The following is a 20,681-nucleotide window of genomic DNA, read 5'->3' on the forward strand; positions in this document are numbered from 1 at the left end:
CTGTGTGTAGCTCACCTCAGCCTCAGTTGACTGTATCTGCTCTTATTACATTAATAACGCTATTTTCTATTCAAAATAAATAAAAGCTCTGATTTTTAATAAATATATATTTTTTAAACAGCACACATGAGCTGAAATCCCATTTTAAACCCCGGGCTAAATATAAGAACCGAAAAGTAGCCTATATAAAATACCAACTCTGACCACAGAAAGTGCAAGTGTTGTATCAGCTGGAAGCGGGACAAACACAATCGTGGATACAAAAAAAAAAAAAAAAAAAACACATCTCCCACCAGCAAACCTCACATTCCTTCTGCTGGGGCTGTTTTACGGTGAAAATAACGCTACGAACATCGACAGCGGGCGGACAGAAAGTCATTTCAGGCGTTTGTATCTGCGGTGTCGCGTTAAGGTCACTCGCTGGCTGCCTGAATTCCCCTCTTTGTGTTTACACATCCGGGTTTCCCTGTTTGCAGCCCATTCCCCATTTAGAAGCCATTTTGGACACAGATCAGTAACATGCATGTAAACCCCGACCGACCTCCCGATGCAGCGGTGCTACTATCCAAGTGAATAACCTCAAGAAAGACCGTCTCGGGTGTTTTTTAGCAGCCTCCCGTTCGCTTTTTTTGGGTCCACTTCCGACGCGACATGCCGCACCTACGGACGGACTAGCAGCGTGGCGGGCAGTTCATCGCTCCTGTCGTCTCTTGCAACATTGTTGCAGCGTCGCGGCTATTGACACGCGTTGTGGTGGTGGTGGTTAGGCTGCGGAGGGACCGGAGGCCTGTGGTCGTCTTGATCCCGGACTGATGTTTTGGACGAGCTGAGTTTTAATGTTCGCGACGGAAAGCGAAGGGAAACCTGTGTCCTGTATTTAACGCGGAACATGTCTTTTTCATGGCTGACTTGTTCACTTCTTCTGGGAACTTTATGCGCAGGTAAGCCGCTATTGTTGGTTCTGAATTTGCAACAGTTTTTTTTTTCTCCCCCTCTTAACCCCCATCCTGAGGCAGACACGTTTTTTTTGTGCGTAATTGTCTGCGTACGAGTTTGTTGGCTGATTTAAACTTTGCTTAGCGGTGGATACTGCCGTTCAGCTGGAGGGGCTTTTTTATTCTCGTACCCTAATGTCTCTCTGTAACACATCTATTTCAAGTATCAAAGCAAGAGCTACGACTTTTATTTATTTTATTTTATTTATTTTATTTTTGTGCGTTAAAAAAAATGACGTTAGAGCCATTCTTCCACGCTGAGAACCCCCCCCCCTTTTAAAAATAAATCCAAATGTAAAACTGTTGCGTCCCGGTGGCAGGAATAGAAGGCAGCAGCTGCATCAACATCCTGAAACCTTATAGGCTTACGTCTCAGGTCTGCACTCTTGTTTGTGGTCACAGCCCCGAACAAGAGCCTCTGGAAACACACTTTCTCTGGACGGCTTTCCATAAATCAATGGCGTTCTGATACGAAGAGACAGCAGCTGTTTGTGTGAAGTCGGGTCTTGAGGTCACTGTTACACAGCCTGCGACTTTTGTACCACGTGAATTTGAGCAAGCGGGCTTGTTATTCTTTTGTTTGGCTCCTGATTTTGTCTGTTTTAGAACAACTCACAGGGCAGATTGTATTGTGTGTGTCCTCCCGTAGCCGGGCAGCCTTTACTGTGACTTCACAGGTATTTAAAAAAAAAACAAACAAAAAAAACAATCACATCCACTTTCCACCTCCATCATCACGATGTGTTTTGAGCCTTTTCCTCGAACTGTGATGAAATTTTCATTGAGCCACAGCTGTCCTCCTGTGTGCCCAAATAGCGCTGTTGGCTAATGCCTTTATGGTTTATAGATTAGGGGCTCGGAGTGTATAGTAAGCTGTGCTTCTCCAGAATACATGTTGTGGTGGTGTAAGCCTCAGTAAGTGACAGAGGGAGGGGGGTTGGGCAATGTTCTTGTAGTAAAAGTCCTCCCGGATCATGTGACCACAGATATCAGAAATGCCATCTCGGCTCAATGGAGCATTGAGCATCTCTGCTGTGTGTGTGAGTGTGTGTTTGTGTGAGAGAGAGTACATGTGTGTGTTTTGTCCTTACTACCTTCCTTCCTTCCATCCTTAATAATGAGCATGATGTTTGGTCATTGCATGCATCCCTATATGCTATAATGAAATCCATTGTATGCTGCTGGACAACTAAGTGTATGTGTAAGTGGATGCGTGCCTCTGTGTGTGTGTGTGTGTGTGTGTGTGTGTGTGTGTGTGTGTGTAATGGGTTGTGGGGGTAACACTGGGGGATGGGCAGCCTCCTATAGGCAGGGATTTAAAGAGACATGCACTATTTTTTCTGTGAACAAAGATTAGGCATGAATGTCCAGGCCACACTGTGAATGACACGAACGGCGTGTTATCTCCCTCACTGTTCGTCAAAACACGCCTTACATGTGTCGCCTCGAGTGTTTTCCGACGTTCGAATCCGCACAAGAGGGAAGAATAAAACCCTTTTCTATTAGGAATTGTGCAACAGTAGGAGACTGACAGCTATTGTTACATTTCGCCCTTGTTTCGAGGGGACTATTTCCTCTTAAATGACAGTAAAAGCCCCTTTAAAGAAGGTCTTATCTGTCTGTCCAGATGTGTCACACTTTAGCAGGCTACAAGAGTCCTTATCTATACAACGTAGCGTACAAGTAGCACACCGGTGTATGTGTGTGGTGTGTTTCCACGCCACAGTGGGGCATACCATTGTTTTTCTAAAGCCAATTAAATTCTGTCATTTTTCCTCTTCCTCTTCCTTTTTAGTTATTACTCTCTGAAAAGATGTTTTAGTGAATGGGATTATGCCGAACTACTATTCAGCAACGTTTTCTTAGCCCAGAGGAACTCCCTTTTTACTACAGAGAGCTCCCAAACTTGGCCGTGCGCCAGAGTGATGATAGAGGCTCTGCTCGGAGATATTTCTTCGTGGCACAGAGCGGATCCTGCGCCATATGTCCGTGCTTCCGCCACTGACTTTTCAATTCATTAAGATGTGAGCTGACTGAGGCCTTCTGTCCATCACAGGGTACAGTCTGGGCGAAGCGGAGACCCGGGAGTGTGTGTACTACAATGATAACTGGCGTACGGAGAGGACCAACCAGAGCGGCTTCGAGCGCTGCGAGGGGGAGAAGGACAAGCGACTGCACTGTTATGCCTCCTGGCTCAACTCCTCAGGGACCATCAAGCTGGTGAAGAAAGGCTGCTGGCTGGACGACTTCAACTGCTATGACAGGTCGGATCACTGAGCGAGGTCATCGACCGACACGCATTTACATTCATATTTTAGGTGTCTGCTTGGTTCCCTAAGTGACTGGCAGCAGGTACAACATAAATATCTGCATCAGTACTCACATGTAGTCCAGCACATCTTAAACTGTGGGACCTGGAGCAGCTTCAGGGACAGAAATAAACAAAGTGATTCATTGAAAAAACAAGCAAAGGTGACAAGTATTTGCTGGTTTCAGCCTCTAAAAATGTGAGGATTCACTGTTATTCCCTTTTTAATATCCCTGCAAATTTAAATATTTTGTTTTTGGACAACACAAGCAATTTGATTTTGTTGGATGGATCAACAGATTTAACAATTTGGAAATCATTGAAAATTGAAAAACCATGGCATGAAGAGAAAAGATGGAGGCTCTCTTACCAGATCAGCTGAGGTCCATTTGCAAAAAAAAAAGATATTTATAGTGTTTTATCACCAACTTCTCCATTAAAGTCTCAACACATATCTTCTAAGATAGCAAGCAAACATACAGACCTCTTCAGTTATGGTGCATACACATAGTGCTACTTACTCACTCCACGTGAAGCTAAGAATAGGATGGCATAGCAAATATTTTCATTATCAAACTGGAATGGCACTCAGCAGGACACATACCTTCTTCAAGGCCCAACAGTCCTATTTAATGTAATCCAGCCTGTCTAATATTAAACCACCCATGACTGCTTAACCGTAATTTACGTTCACCAGATCTGTGACAACAAAACAATGCAGATGCAATCATAATTGTGTTGTGGAAGAATAATAGATTTTCATGACGATCTGCATCATTGTACTCACTCATACATACCAACCACCTAAATACACCTGTTTTTTGTTTTTGTTTTCATCAAGATCCATGCATTGTGTCCTGAGAAAATGCTCCATTCTCGCAATGTTAAAGAAAGTGAGAACAAATTCCTGGATCTGTCTCTTTCATACGAATCCGCACCAAATGTTACTGGGGTCTATTCTGGGCCTAGGCCCATCCTCCATCCAAGTTTCATGTAAATCCCGTCTGCTCTTTTTGTGAAATCCTGTAGTCAAACCAACCAATCAAGAAACGGACACGGGTGAAACATAACCTCCTTGGCAGAGGTGATCATTTTCATTGCCAATGAATCTGCTTAAGACTTTTGTAGTTATCTATAAAATGTCAGAAAAAATTGTAAATATGGAAAAATGGCAATTGCCATTTCCCAGAGGCCAAGACAACATATTGAAATAACTTGTTTTTTCTGATTAATGGTCCAAAACTCAAAGAAATTCAGTTAATAACGATGTAAATCAAAAGATTGCAGAAAACACATTTAAGAAACTTATACCAGCAGATTTTAAGCATGTTTGCTTGTAAACTCACTCAACTGATGTTAAAAATAGCTCGATTCATTCTGATGATTGAGTAATTTATTCATAATTTCAGCTCTACTATGGCATAGACAACATTAGGACAGCACAATTAATCTTAATATTATAGAAATATCAGTACAGCCATGGGCAATATCTAAATCACAGAGGCTGCAATTATTTGATAAAGGTAAAATGTGTGACAAAACGGCATGATGGACATAATGAAGTACTGTAGTGCTGCAGAGAGGCCCTGTGCCACGCATCTTGTTCTCCCAGTGTAAGAAAACACGTTTGTTTGGTACAGACTTTAACAAATGTCATTTCAGTGAAAATGAAAATTCAAAAACGATCATTCTCACAAATCCTAAATCATGTTACAATCGTAATATCTATCAAAATACTTGCAAAATGACTTTTTTTGTCTAGTCTGGGCTGCCCTATACAACACATATAAAACAAAATGTGAACTAAGAGGCATTACTACTGCATCCACACAGAATACACAACAGTAAGGTCGGCAAAATGGGTTGACTTCGACTGGAAGAATAAAAAGAAAGGGTTCATGAGCATGTTTACTTTTGATTGGACCCACTTGAGGATGTTGAGAACATTTGTTCCCTCTAAGAAGGCACAGATAGTCACTGCAGAGTGCAGCTCAATGTCCACAGCCTGAAGATGGCAGAAAGACACAGTGTCAGCAGACCACTCAGGAGTTTGTTAGTCACGAGGAGAATTTTAAAGTAGCCTTTATCAGCTGTCTGTTCAGAGCTGTGTGGTTTCAAATTCAGAGAGCTAAAGTGGTTCTTGAAGGTAGTTGGACAAAACAGTTGATAATACTTGTCCCTGAATGACACGCTCCCATTTGTGTGTGTATAAAGAATTAACTATAAGAAACCAATAAAATGGGTACATTTTGTAATTTGTTTTAACCTCTCTATTATCCGATAAAGGTCACTGCTATTATGAGAGACAAACTGACATATCAACACTAATGTTGATCAGCAAGGACTACATTCAACCAAAAGACATTCAATAGCTTTGCTGAAATTGGATTTTTACAAATTGTAGGTTTAGACGCAGGTACAATTTCCTCGACAGTTTCAAGGGAAATGGCTTTAGTCTGAAGGTGCTGTTGGCTGTAATTATAACTATAAAGGGGATTTAGTGAGACCTGAAAAACTCAGTTTAATTCTGATTAGTTTTATCTGAGTGAAAACACATTAATGACAGAAAATGAAGAGCAGTGAGCAGGTGGGCATCTTTTTCTAGAAAGTTAAAGGACAATGTTACAAAGATTGATTATGCACGTAAGAGCACCCCTTCAGTCGTGTTCATAAAGTGTTCAAAACCCTTGTGTGACTTATACACTGGCATCTAGGGGGGTAACAGTACTCAGAAGTCATGGTTCAGTTCATTCACATTTATGGTTATCTATCTCCCCTTTTGTGCCACAAAAACAAACATTAAGGACGATATCTTTGAAAGAACACTCACTCGATCCTTCTGATTTATGAAACAACCTTTCATATAACCTTTTTCACGTGGAAAGGATCCTTTCTTTTGAAAAGCAGCTGCCTCAAAAGCATTTTGAACCTGCTATACAACTACCTGCTCAATGAGAAGAGAAAAATTATCAGTACTTACACAGCCTTACAATACTGATGGCAAGGATGTCACAAGCCAGTAATTCTTGAATGAGCCAAACTGACAGTAGTGCAAGTGTCAAAGACAGATCTAATGCTCTTGTTAGGGAACATTTCACACATTTCTGTATTACACTGAACGAACACTGAACACTTTCTCTAAAGGCAATAGGTCACAATAGGATATAAAACTGAGAAGCATCTCTTTATTCTTTGAAATTGAGTACACGAAAGAATCATCACAATAATAATCATCATAATCAAAACAGAGTAATGCGAAATAATGTAGTAGTTCCACCTTGGCTTTATGTAAACATTTAAAGCACCCATATTTTAATTAATTACGTAACGGTGGAGCAACGCCAACACACACTATCTTGGCTTGGATAGCAGTCAGCTTGTTGTGCTAAAATTGGCACATGTTGCTAACAGTAATCGGCTAAAAGTTCCCTGTAACCTTTCAAAACTTTTTCGATTACCACATGTTTAAAACCACACTCACTATTGAGTATTCATCTGATAGTATTGAAAGTACCAAAGCTTTTACATAAAACAAAACACCCAAAATAAACCACAATCATATTTTCAACCCAAAGCTATAAAGGTATTTACATTATTAGAAATGTGTTGGTTTGGTTTATACAAACTTTTTCTGCACCAGCACTGTGTACAGTAGGGATGGCCATTTCAAGCAAAAAATCCTATTTGATAGTCACTGGGGACTATTGACGATTATTCCAAGATCTGCCATTTGTGTGTACAGTAGCATATAGCGGCACAGGTTTATACTGACCTTGTGTAGAAAAGACTGTGCTACACATGTTTTACCAGAGCCTGGCAATAATAACGCAATACCTGTTGGTTTCATGTTATTTCACGCTACCGGTAAAAACAACAATTTTTCCCCTTTTTTCATTTGTATCAAAAGAGGTATTGAGTATTGTTTTTTCAAACTATTTGTGTTTCAAAATTAAAATTCTGTCATTGTGACAGCCTAGTTTCTGGATGTTTGTGATACATTATGTGCATCAGTTAACATGTAGTCCTCGTGCACTGTACCATGACGGCTAGGCACGAATGTACGAACCGTTACATCCCTACAGGAGACATTACCAGTAACCAGCACCAAGGGTTGAAGCGTGGATTGAAGACAGAGTCCTGACAATAATCAGGACAAATGTTTCTTTGTCTGTCAACTGTTTATGTACAGCAGAAGCAGAGGGGAGAAAAACAAGAGTCTAGATCACAAAACGCTATGTTAGGTTGACTATCATGAGTTTGACACGTATCTGGTTTCGACATTTGTTTATTGAAACACTAACGTAGGTGTGTCATCTACCGTTTTCAGGCAAGAGTGTGTCTCCATGGAGGAAAACCCTCAGGTCTTCTTCTGCTGCTGCGAGGGCAACTACTGCAATGAACGATTCACCCACCTTCCTGACATGATTGGCAGTGGCAACCGAGGTGAGCAGCAAATGCATCCCACATATAGTACAGGCAAAAAATAGGTCTCTGCTTTTCCCCTCCGATTAGTGAGAGTGAAGCTTAGCCTTGCATGTAGCAGTAAAAAAAGAACATCATGTATTTCACATTATAATCAAATCGATGGTGCATTTTAAAGACTTTGTGGTTTTTGTCCTTTTAAATGTAGCTAATATGCTAATCATTTGTAATTTTTGTATTTTATAATGAATTTAAAAAGTACACTGAGGTCATTTCTTTGTTCATGTGGTATTGCAGCATTCAGTACCTATTATTTGAATTTGCTTGAAACCTACAAGTCAAAAAGCCGGCTAATTATTCTGTTTCCCTTTTGACAGTGAAAATCCGGCCTCCACCCAGAGTGCCCTCCCTGCTCAATGTGCTGGTGTACTCCCTGCTGCCTCTCTGCGTGCTGTCCCTGGCCCTCGTCCTGGCATTATGGATGTATCGCCACCGCAAACCTCCCTACGGCCACGTAGACTTGAGCGAGGTGAGAGAGGCCATACTCCTGTTGTTTAAAGTGGTGATCAGAAGAGATCAGTGTCTTCTATTGATTCAAGTTTGAGTTTCTGTACTGCTGATCAATCGTGGTGGCCACTGCTGCTCATCCTAATTATTCTTCCGTTATACAGCAGCATATATGTAGGAAAGGCAAGCGAAGTGTGAACATCTTCAGTGTCTTTTTAGGCAAATTTAGCAGAAAATTCAACTGGTTTTCCTTGTCTGTAATTCAGGATCCTGGACCAGCTCCTCCATCCCCCCTGGTGGGTCTGAAACCACTGCAACTGCTGGAAATCAAAGCCAGGGGGCGCTTTGGTTGTGTTTGGAAAGCCCAGTTGATGAGCGAATATGTCGCAGTAAAGGTCTTCCCAGTTCAGGTATGTCAGGAGTGTTCGAGGAACCTGTGTAATTTTGTATTTTCTTGAATGCTGCTTTATTGTTCCAGTTTGTGCCTATCATGCATTAACATTAGTGTACATTTGATTCCTGTGCTCTTTGAAGTCCTCAAAGACTCTTCTTACCATCTGGATGAACAAATATCTCATCTATTGCATAGTAAAAAAAAAAAAGATTTCAACCCATTTCTCCAGTTCTGATTGTTCTGTAGGGCTGTAACTAACGACAATTTTCATTAGCAATTAATCTGATAATTAGTTTCACGTTTAGTCTAAAAAAAATGTTCATCACAGTTTCCCAGAAACCAAAATAATATCTACAAATTGATTCTCTTGTCCAATCAACAGTTCAAAACATAAAGACATGTAAAGACATGCATGTTTGTCATATTTGCTTGAAAAACGATTTATTGAGTAATTGTTGCAGTGCTACTGCATTTTCGAATTCAGGGAGCCACAAATTACATATTGCTTCCTTTTGAATCACGTGCAAAACATTCACATGCTATTTTGTATGAAAAAATAATATAATGGAAAGATATGAGACAGTCCTTTCTTAATCCCAGGAGTGAGATCTGGGTGTTACAGCAGCCGAAGGACAAAGTAAGTAGAGATGAATAGAAAAATGTAGAGTACAATTAAATGTATATGACATTGGAGTAGATGAACCATACAAAGAACTATACAAGATGAATACATATCAATACAACTGAGATTTTTGAATTTGGTTCATGTGCAGCTTGTGAAACAGACCAAGGATCTTTTTTGTCATGCAGCAGATGAGTGTTTTTAATTCATTCAGATGGTTAACAGTCTTTGAAGGTTCTGTAAATGCCTTCTATAATGCGGTAATGTTGTTAAACGAACTTCAAAGAAGTTCAAAGGGTGTATAGTTTTTCAGCGCTGACTTGAATGTTAATACGTGACAGGCGCTAACTGGGGCTAACTGCTTTGTGTAACATAAACAAGGACCCCATTTTTTTTTTTCCATAAGTGCATGTATAAATCATCCAGACCTAAATATGGCTGCATGCTGTGTGTAGGATAAGCAGTCGTGGCAGAACGAGCGGGACATTTTCCTGACTCCAGGGATGCGACATGAAAACCTCCTGCGTTACATCGCTGCAGAGAAGCACGGAAGCAACCTGGAGACGGAGCTGTGGCTCATCACCGAGTTTCATGAGAGGGTGAGTGCACGTCTCCACACATACACACCCATATACGGCAAATTCATGGAGAGGTATAGGGCTTCTTTGTTTACTGGAACTGCTGGACATTTTCCAATATTGGCAGAGGCTTTTATTTACCTCAACAAAAGAGCATCACAGCTTTTATTAAAGAGGATTTTATTACTTATGGCAGTTCTGCAGTACCCTGTATACCTTCAAGTGATAGAGCTGTGTTGTTTAGATTTATATAGCTTATTTCTATAAGCATGGAGTGTAAAAATAATAACGACTAATACTACTTGTATTAAAAATAGCAGCAAGTGTTGGTGAAATAATACAGTTTGATTGAACGCCTTCGAGGCAACCAGAACATCCTGTTCATTGGTGTTCTCTACAAAGGTATTAACAGGATTAAACAATAATTACCATAAGCACAAATGTGGCATTACATTTGTGTAATGACTTTAATGCTTTTCCTTGTGGCACCTTCTAATCATGGCAGTGGTAAAGGCGTATTTAGTTACAGTTATTGTCTCAGTGCCATTAGTGCATGTGTCATCTGTTGTTCCATGTTCCATGTGTTTCCATTTTTGTCAGTCTTTTAAATGATGTTTTAAGCTATATCGTGTGAATTTAGACTACTCTGGCAATTTGTCAGGTCCACATTATTCTGCTGGCAAATGAAGTGAAACACACGGCTAAAAACAATCTATTCCAAGGTTGTGGTTGGCTATTTACCAGGACTCTGACTGACGGTAGAGTGAGATTCTTGTGCACTTATTAATCCTTTGCTCCTGAATCATTTATGTGCCTGCAGGGCTCATTGACAGACCACCTGAAGGGTAACACTGTGACCTGGAGTGAGCTGTGTCACTTAGCAGAGACCATGTCCCGCGGCTTGGCCTACCTCCATGAGGACATTCCCAGCTACAAGGGAGAGGGGCCCAAACCCACCATTGCACACAGGTAGAGAAACCATGAACTGTTCCTGAACCTCAAAATGCTGACTACAAAGTCCAGACTGCATTTGATTTTAGATGAAGCCTTTTATTAGTACTGCCTGATTTAGTAATTTTGCCTCAAGTCCATGGATTAATATGTGTGACTAAACATCTCCGTAATGAATTTGTCCTCAAATGAATCTTCCAGGGACTTCAAGAGTAAGAATGTGATGCTACGAGATGATTTAACTGCAGTCATTGGAGACTTTGGGCTTGCTGTGCGATTTGAACCAGGAAAACCTCCAGGAGATACTCATGGCCAGGTATGGAATCACTTAAACACTGTTTTTAAGGGGTAACTCCATCAATTTTACACATTAAAGTATGTTTACAGGCTTTGGAGAATACTACGACTTATGTTTAATAAAAGTAGTATGAAGCCTTTTGTTGCTCCAGACGAAGCTGCGTGTTACCTGGTAAAAGCTTCCAGTGATGTCTCTCGGTGGCTATGTTGCGTTTTGGGTAATGAAGGCGCCAGGACTTGAAAAGAGAAAGGAATGTTTTGGGGGAAAATGGCGATATCTCTGGTATCATCTGTTTTTAAACTTTTCTAAATGAGCACAATGGTGTTACAGGGGTGCAATTTTTAAAAATTTTCAAACCAAACCTCTTTTTTTTTTTTTTTTACGTCTCAACCTTTTTAGAATCAGGGCTGTAGTTAGGAGTTAATACTAATTTTATTTTAGTTTCCTATTGTAGGATTTGACATTGAATTTAGAGATGGTGGTAGTAATTCACCATGAAAAAGAGCTTCAAAAGTACTGATTCTATCTGCAGAGTAACATGGGTACGCTTTGGAGATTGTAGAAGTAGAGTCAATTTACCCAGCTGCAAGACGCAGGATGTTGTTTGATACTAAAACATTGTTTTGCTTTGCTTAAACCACCTTATTCTTAGGTAAATTACCTTTTATCCAGCGTGTAGAAAGTTTTAAAATGTGCAAGAAACACAATGTAGAAATCTTGAAATATGAAACCTGATGTGCTCCAGATTTGGCGCTTGTTAACACATCCTTCATGCACATAGTCATGTTTACAATCTATTGTCGTTCCAGGTGGGTACGAGGCGTTACATGGCTCCAGAAGTGCTGGAGGGAGCCATCAACTTCCAGCGAGACTCCTTCCTAAGGATAGACATGTACGCTATGGGCTTGGTGCTGTGGGAGCTGGTGTCTCGCTGCACAGAGGCTGACGGTGAGTTTAACAGTGCAGGAATGCTGCTTCACCCACAGGTGAAAGGTCGCCGTGCTGCAGGCTGACCTCATAAACAAAGAACTAGGTTTCATTTAGTCTAGGAAAGCCATCTGATTCCGTTTAAAATGTGTTGTGTCTTTAAAGAGGGCGAAAGTTTCAGATGATCAAAATCCAAACGCTGCACTCTTTACTTGACATGATCTCTGTGTAATGATTTCCATCCTGTGGCCTTTCTGCCCCTCTTCAGGTACGGTTGGCGAGTATATGCTGCCGTTCGAGGATGAAATAGGCCAGCATCCCACCCTGGAGGATCTGCAGGATGTGGTCGTGCACAAGAAGATGCGTCCAGCCATCAAGGACTGCTGGCTCAAACATCCTGTGAGTAACAGTGGAAGAATGGCTCCTGCAGTTTCAACAGCAATGCCAGGATGTCATGCATCCTTTTTTCCAGTGAATGCAGCTCAATCAGCTGACATCAGAGTTCTCTGAATTGGTTCTGAAACACAAGTCAGTTATGTTGGTACTATTTAGATCACAGAAGAAGTGAGAGATTTTTTGGCCTGTGAAATGAAATTAGTGAGCATGAAATGATTAATGATCAACACACGCAATCAAATTCTATACGAACTGACGGTAAAATGAACAAAGTAAGAAAATATATTGATTGCTGAGGGTATAAAAGAATTCTGTAAACTATTTATCGCAATTGCATTTATGGTAACAGTTTAGATGTGATGATAAAGGCTTAAAGTTTGGGATTTAGGTACCTTGAAAGTGCTTGAAAAGTGTTTGAATTTGACTCTTGTGTGTGCAGGTTTAAAACTTACACGAATAGAACTGCCCTTTTATTAAAGAAAGAAAATAGAACCACAGCCTGACTATCTTCTTGTTCGTTGCTACAGGGTCTGAGCCAGATGTGTGAGACCATCGAAGAATGCTGGGACCACGACGCAGAGGCGCGATTGTCAGCCGGCTGCGTCGAGGAGCGCATCGGCCAGATCGCCAGGACGATCAGCAGCACTACCTCAGACAGCCCTGTCTCCATTGTGACGTCTCTCACCAACGAGGACCTACCTCCCAAAGAGTCCAGCACCTGAATGGGGCGACACCATCCTTCACCTGAGCTCCTGACTTTTTATTTTTCAAATCCAAACTCAGCGGATCTCCGTGAATATTTAAAAGCATAAAAAAACAACTAGCAACGTGAATGCAGCTGCTATTTTACCCCAATACTGGTATTTTTTTTATTTTTTTTTTCCCGTTTTAATGTCGGATCTTACTAACACATCCATCTGCTGTAGTTTTGAAGTAGTAATAAGTTATGCGAAGGGCACATCTGATAACACCCATGTGTCAAATCTTAAATGTTGTCATTACCTCATGTATTTTCTTTTGCGTTAGTCTATTTTTATTACCTCATAAGTTGTTATCTTTGTCGTTTTTCCTGTCTTGGTCATGATCGTCTGCGGCCAAATGAAATGAACCTTTGCTCCAAACCTTGGACGACGTGCTGCACACCTCGGAGGAACCGTTTTGAGACTGTTAGACAAAATATATTCATCTTCCTCAGGGGTCGAAGCATCTCGATTTTTAAACTCGAGTGTGCTCCCTTATTTTAAACCTGTGAATGCCTCTGAATGGGATTAGAAAAAAGAAAATAAAAGATCAAAAAAATCGGAGCACACCTGTTCTATCGCAGGGGAGGAGCTAAAGTGGGAGCGCTGAGCAGTTGTATTGGACATTTTTGAACTTTTTTGAAGATTCGGGACAAGCCTCTTGTCCCCGGGGAACTACCTCTCAGGTATCCAGTAGGCTTCTTTGGAACATTTTCTCTAAGTTGAGAGCCAAGCTATCCAGCTAGCTATCATGGACATATTCCTGGATTTGTTTTGTTTTTTAATTGTAGGAATTCAGAGTTACTCCTTTGCCAGTGCCAGGGGCATTGACGGATGCTGCCTGGAGTTGCAATGTTACACATTCTTGATTTTAACTGTCTGCGTGTGTGTGTGTGTGTGTGTGTGTGTGTGTATGTGTGCGTGTGTGCGAAGACTAAATGGTGTGAAATGTATAGAGAGTGTGTTTTTAAAGTAAGAACCATGGACAGATAGTTGGGGTTTTATCCTTGCGAGGGCCATACTTGAGTAAGCAACATGTCTGTTTTTAATTTTCATGGGTGTTTGTTCAATAGACTCAGTTGGACACCAGTCCCCAGATACCTCAGTCACTGTACATCATGCAAGGAGAGCTCAAATGGTTGCCTTTGTCTCAAATGCAATGCCATAGTTGTACCATAACATGAATACCATACATTGAATGTCCGTTATGCTGCTGTGACTATTCCAGGATACTCAAGGATTTGTAGATGTACATGTATTCTTTGTTAATATAACGCTAATGATATTATGTGAGGCTAATATTCTGTTTTTGTGTTTTTTGACCGAGTAAGCCCTCAGCTGCTTACTCCTCCAGACTGACCTCAGATATTCTGACAAGTACCTCAGGCTTTTTCTACATGTATATCAAGTTGTGTTATGTATTTTATTGTGTTTTAGTAGTGGAGATATTTTATTGCCGGTTGGGCCTCTTTGTCTGTGGAGATTTTTCTTTTTCTTTCTTTCTTTTTTTTTTTTTTTTTTTTTTTAAAGAGCCTGACCAGTTGTCACGGTGTTAATGCTGTATAAATCTAAAAGAAGAGAGGCAGATTCTTGTAAATAGACCTGTACACACAGTTGCCGAACACTGATCTGATTTTTAAAAATACAAAATCAGGGCATTAATGTTCTCATTTCACAGAAACAGAAAGGGATTTCTCAGTTCCACCTCTACATATTTAAAAGTCATTTTGACAACAAGCCCTGAGATGATTTTTTAAATGTGTGTGTGTGTGTGTATATATATATATATATAGATATATATACATATATACATTTTTTTTTTCTTCAGATTTTACCAGATTGGTGGTTGTTACTGATTTCTATAATAATGGTATCAGTTGCTCTGGATCAGAAGCTGTGTAGGTAGCACTTGCATTAGAAAGTTTAGCGTGTATATCATCAAAAACACAAAAACATGTTTAAAAAAAAAGAAAAAAAAAAAAGAATCCCTGATGGTTTGCTGGCGGCTTCTGTGATTGGCAACTTGCTGGGTTTGCCCATTTGAACAGTATTACCTCAATATTAACCCGCTGATGTGATAGTCGGACTTGTTCAGTGATAGTTTAGCCACGTTGGACAACACACAGGCTCATCTGTTGTGCTTTGATCAGTGCTGTGGAAAGATGGTGATTTTGACAGTGGTCTGTAACGCTTGCTCCTGTGCAGTTTTTGGTAAAGAACGTGTTGGGGGGAGAAAAAAAAAACATCAATCACTACAGAACAATGTTTTTTAGTGTTTTGGAAATCATCTATGTGTCTGTAACCACATGATTGATTTATTAATAATGCAGCCCCATTACGATTCATGTAAACAATGGCATGTGCGTGGTCCGAGGGTCCAGCAATATTTATTACACAGCAATAGTCACTTGAATATCATAGTTTATGTAATTAAACTCTGCTGTGACTTAGCAGTTTTCCTCTGCGGATCAATAAAAGTTCATCTCATCACACCTGGATCATGTTCTGATGAGGACACATGTTAAAGCCTCCTGATAGAAGAAACAGACAAAATGCAGTGTGTGCGTGAGCTGAACGTGACCCAGGTGCTTTCACGTATTGTGCCAGAAAAACGACGATCACGAAGGAAAAAATCTGCCGTGATCGGTCGTTTACCTCCAAATGCTGTCTTACACCCAGCTCTTCTGAACAGAAAAACCAGTTACCTCATGCAGTACCTCGTTAGTAACACTAACATGGAGTCGGTCTCATCTTCAAAAAAAAAAGGAAAAAAATATCAATTATCGTGTATATATTTACTTGACAAATGTAAAGGGTTTCTTCCTTTTCATGTGTGAATCCTGTGAAAGCAAAATCCTTTTTTTAATTTACAGTCAACATATTGTTCAGTTCTCGTAGTGTGGATGGATGCTTGACTGAATTGTGTGACCTTCCCTGTTTATGTGAAGAAAGAAAGTGTGCCTGTATGTGTGTGGTGGGTGCGTGTTGGTTGGTTTCACTAAAACAGTATGAATGGTAACCTTATCTGTGAGTTGAAATGCTTAGAAATATAAAGTAGATGAGAATACATCCATCTTTTTGTATATTAAAATAAAGACAAACACTGATTAACCATGTAAATGGAATTCTTTGCTTTTTTTTCAGCTACCATCTGACACACAACATCAACTTAAAACAAAACGCAGGTCTCATTTGATAAATCCACAAAGAGAGTTGGTAGTTTGATGATGCTTCCAGCAGTTGTCACTACAAAAAGCTGGTTAAATCCTAAATTATGCCTTTAGAAAGACCTATCACAGTCGAACATACTGTAAATGTTCTATGGTTACATATGTACACTAGATGGCAGCAGTGGTGTCACTAGTTTGGTTTGATTTATTATTTTCTTTGTCTGGGACAATACCCATTGATCAAAACTGTAAATGAGACAGAATAATGAGGGCTGAGCATTCATTTTCCCAGTATGGACACAGACAAATCTCACAAAAATCTATTAAAAATGTGATTGAGCTTCTTTTTTTTTTTATCCAAATGACATATTACATTGTCACCTATTCCTTCAGTCATGTGCTTAACCTTTCAAGATGCTCTGATCTTTTCTATTCAGTTTTTCTTGTCGTTGGAGCTGATATGAGGTCTAAAATTGTTAGAAATAATTATGTGTGTGCTTCAAAATGTCCTGATGAAAAAATGCACTCCACGAATCCATCTGCCCAGTGCTATTGTGTCGTATAAAATGTCCATCCAACAGTCCAAATATTAGGTTACCATTCTGATAAAAAGAGCACGCTCCAAATTTATGAAATGGCCTGTTTCCCAAAAAGTTAAACAAACTAATTTTAAATGAATTCATAAGATCTATCCAGTGGCTGAGTTTCTTAAAAAACGGTTTAAATTTGAAGTGGAACCATATACCTTCAATAATGAGACTGAAGAATCCTTGGAACACATGTTTTTCTTATGCCCTGTGTCCATAAGATTTTGGTAAGATATTAAAAAAACAGAGGGTTATCACTAAAGGTCAGCGACATTCCATCCTTTGACGCCTCTCACATTCTTTTTTATTTGGATAATTTGAACTCATCTGACATGGTTGATATAATTGTACTTATGGGTAAATATCATATTCATTGTAGTAAATAGAGACATGCCAAGCCCTCCTTTGTATGATTTATAAATGATGTTAGACTGTTCTTCTCGTCCCTAAAAAAAATGTCAAAAACAAAAGGTGTGGATATTTCTCGTTTTTTGTTGTTTTGAATATGGGCCTTAATTTGGTTCCTTGATTGCTCCACTTTGGATCTTGAATTTTTCTGCCCAGTGAATAAGATATAAGCTTAATCCTTAATTTTTTGTATATTCATTATCTAAAAATCACCCTATTTTATTTTATTTTATTTTACCTAATCCTCATCTAAGTTGATTATTGATTACTATGGTATGTTTTGTATGTTTTCAATCGTTCAATAAAGAAAAAAAAACATATTCGGATAAAATTTCAGGACATTCAGGGGTAATCGAACATTTCAGTTTCTGTTTACATGGTATGATAATGTCATAACTGGCATCTTAAGGGTTACAAGGTTTCAGGCGAGGCATTAAGATGAATTGACAAAAATTATTTCTTCGAAGTAAATTTAACATGTGCTCGATAAAAATGAATCACATTCTCTCGACAAATTAATGTAAAGCTTCTTCAGTTCAAACGGTTAACCTAAACGTCCGCCAGCACGTGAAGGCATCAGAGGTTCCGTTCCGCTGGGAGGATCTGTCCAATCAGATCGCGCCGGCGCCGTCATGTGACAAACCGACTAGTAAATTACGATTGACCTGAGAGCTGCTGATTGTGAGCTACGTTTCGATGTACAGTGACTCAAAGCGGACGACTCTCTGCCTCTGCTGGAGTTTTGTTTCTCTAACGGAAATGCTCTTGGGTTTTTCCAGGCTACATTGAGCAAAGTTTTGCTTGGATATCGTGGCCATTATGTCCGTAAACTGCCGAGCAGGTGAGTTTAAGTAGCGTTTTTTGGCTTTGCCAGCAAAGCAGTTTATGACCCGGGTCGACTGTTTTTTTTTTCTTCTTTTTAACCGGGGTAGCAGCAGCAGCATCACCTCTCATTGTAAACTGCCCGGAAAAAAGAAGTGTTGAGGCCGTGATGTTTTCGATGTTGTTAGCGTTTTGTCATCACTTCCCGTGATTGTACTTTGTTTTTCCTCTTAAAAAGTGTTTTTATCAATATGTGGGAGTGCTTTTATGTTAGTTGGCAGATGTCGTTATTTTACAAACAAGCTAGCGAACGTTAACAGCGTTAACAGCCATTGAAGTAGACGTTAACGTCAAAAATACACAGTAAATCTAATTGTGGCACTAAAAGTTAAACATTTCAAGACATTTAAGGACTTTTATGGGAGGCAAAAAGGACCATCAAAAAACATCTAGTTTCGATGAAAATATCACTCAAAAGACAGATGAATAACTGCAGTAATGGTGAGGCGATTACTCTATTCAAAATTAGTTAGGGTTATTGGGATATGGGTGCATATATTCATGTGCATGGATATGCATAAGATGTCAAATTAAGTGTGTTGCATTTTTTTTAGGGACCAGAAATGTCCACAAAAGAAAAATTCAGATATGTCACAGAATATACAATCAAGTGAAATACTACAATATCCCAACATCCCTAACTTTGAGTAGTGTATTCCCAGGACAAAGTGATGTACTGTTTATTTGACGTAACAGGTCTTTAACAATTCAGTTACAACTTTGAAGTAGATGAATGGGTTTGAAGAGGAGACCACACACATCATCGTCACCCATCTTTCTCTATCTTTTAGCCATCCAGGGACCAGGGCAGCTTGGTGAATTCAGGGGCTAGCTGGCCTGCTGTACCCCCTGTAAAGGGTGGCAGCTGGAGTGGCTGCTGGGATGCTACGGAAGAGCAGCAGCAGTGGTGGCGGTGGGACCAAGCACACCCAGGGTCTGCCACGACACCATTCCAAGCCCCACACGGGATCTCTGTCGGCTGGATCCACCAAGACTTGGGATATGGGTCGAAGCTCCAAGAACTCCAATCCTCTAAGCAGCATGGGGCTGACGTCTCACCTGGTGGGGGCACCGGGAGTGGACCCGGAGTATGTGATGCAGCTAGTGAATGATGTCCGGTGGTTCGCTGACGTGTTGCTCAACCTCAAGGAGGCTTTCCAGTGTAATGGTGAGTTCAGGGGGAGCTGGAATGCGGAGGTGTTTGTGCAGGAGCTGTGGAGGTCAGTGAAGTGGAAGATCGTAAAATGACATAGTTGAAGAGAGAAAATCAATCTTCGGATACTTGTCAGACACAATCAGTGTTGTGTTCAGTGCAATCTAATTGTCATATTCTGATATTTCTGTGTTGTTGTTTCTGTCGCTTTCTAGTCGCCCACTTCTACGAAAGTTGTAATTTATTAGACATCCCAAAAATACTTTTGACAAACCCCCAGGTGATTGAAAGAGCAACATCCACAGCTTCATAAGATCAAGAAAGGTTTTCCACGTAGCTGCATTCATTGCATTCTAGTCTGAAAAGGCTACTGTCTGCAGAGAACATGTCTCTGTCTCCTCTGAAAAGATTTCTCATTGTGTAATTGCAGATGATTTGTCTAGAAAGGAACCCTTGCTCTTTGGACTGAGGTACAGACATTAAAACCTGATGTTTACCAGTGATGCTATGCTATAGATAACTAAAGTTCTCTGCCAGCAAATTCCACTGCAGATACATTGGCATTGTATTGACGAGGTGTCATGTCGTCTTTGTTTGGCCATTTGTCCACGGGAATCGCAATTACTTACGTGTAAACACACCTACAGCTCTTTAAACAGTGAGCACATTTCTTTGACTCATAGGTGGGACTGTATATCTGACACTGTCCCTGTTCTGCTTTGATGCCTTCTGTGCCATCACCCAAGTGTTTAGGATTAAATGTCCGGGAGGCTCTGTGTGCTGTTTTAATGTTATAGATAAATAACTAAAGCCAAGAGTTAGCCATCATTAGACACCCAGAACCACCTGTGGAGTGTCAGTTTATAGTGTTATAACAGCCTCACTGCTAACGTGTCGGAGCACTTGCAGTGTTGTGTGTTAATAACTTTGCACACCCACACACCACTACACACACACAAGCACGGCAGGCACAGGTTACGTACTTTCTTTCAGTTTTTCGCACTTGGTTTTGATGGCTTTGCTCTTGTTTGCCGACACACACAAACACTCAACCCACACAAACACTCATGTAGTGTTTTTAATAGCCTTTACAGGAACACAGTAGCTTACTGTATGCTAAAATATTTTTCTTATCAGTTAATCTGTTTTTTTTTATTTATTAATTAAACATTTGCTTGATAAATTGTCAAAAAATATGACAATTAAGGATCTCAAGTACCCAGAGCCCAACGTGACATTAGGAAATTGCTTGGTTTGTCCAGTTAACACATCAAGATCTCTACATTTCGTGTATTTATTGTATAATAGCAATATATTCTATCTTTTCTTTGTGAGCAGACCTC

General features: G+C 40.1%; 2 protein-coding genes across 2 annotated transcripts in view; both read left to right on the plus strand.

The window, feature by feature from the left end:
* Positions 1–419: 419 nt before the first annotated feature.
* Positions 420–16,258, plus strand: LOC141016776 (activin receptor type-2B-like). Its single transcript, XM_073491318.1, has 11 exons — positions 420–941; positions 3,052–3,259; positions 7,631–7,746; positions 8,103–8,254; positions 8,499–8,642; positions 9,704–9,847; positions 10,647–10,795; positions 10,979–11,093; positions 11,885–12,023; positions 12,271–12,401; positions 12,926–16,258. The coding sequence occupies exons 1-11, from the start codon at positions 890–892 to the stop codon at positions 13,118–13,120; spliced, it is 1,545 nt and encodes a 514-aa protein (XP_073347419.1). The 5' UTR covers positions 420–889; the 3' UTR covers positions 13,121–16,258.
* Positions 16,259–18,027: 1,769 nt separating this feature from the next.
* Positions 18,028–20,681, plus strand: part of LOC141017137 (rho GTPase-activating protein 29-like) — a 34,186-nt gene continuing 31,532 nt past the window's right edge. The window contains exons 1-2 of the mRNA XM_073491753.1: positions 18,028–18,144; positions 18,977–19,353. Of these exons, the coding sequence (XP_073347854.1) occupies positions 19,068–19,353 (286 nt within the window). The 5' untranslated portion in view covers positions 18,028–18,144; positions 18,977–19,067. The remainder of the gene's footprint in view (positions 18,145–18,976; positions 19,354–20,681) is intronic.

The sequence above is a fragment of the Pagrus major genome, chromosome 21 (genome assembly GCF_040436345.1).
Source record: "Pagrus major chromosome 21, Pma_NU_1.0".
NCBI lineage: Eukaryota > Metazoa > Chordata > Actinopteri > Spariformes > Sparidae > Pagrus > Pagrus major.

Coding starts and splice junctions, on each gene's coding strand:
- LOC141016776 (XM_073491318.1), top strand. CDS start 890: ATGTCTTTTTCATGGCTGACTTGTTCACTTCTTCTGGGAACTTTATGC. Junction 9,848..10,646: donor TCACCGAGTTTCATGAGAGG/GTGAGTGCACGT, acceptor ATGTGCCTGCAG/GGCTCATTGACAGACCACCT. Junction 10,796..10,978: donor AAACCCACCATTGCACACAG/GTAGAGAAACCA, acceptor TGAATCTTCCAG/GGACTTCAAGAGTAAGAATG.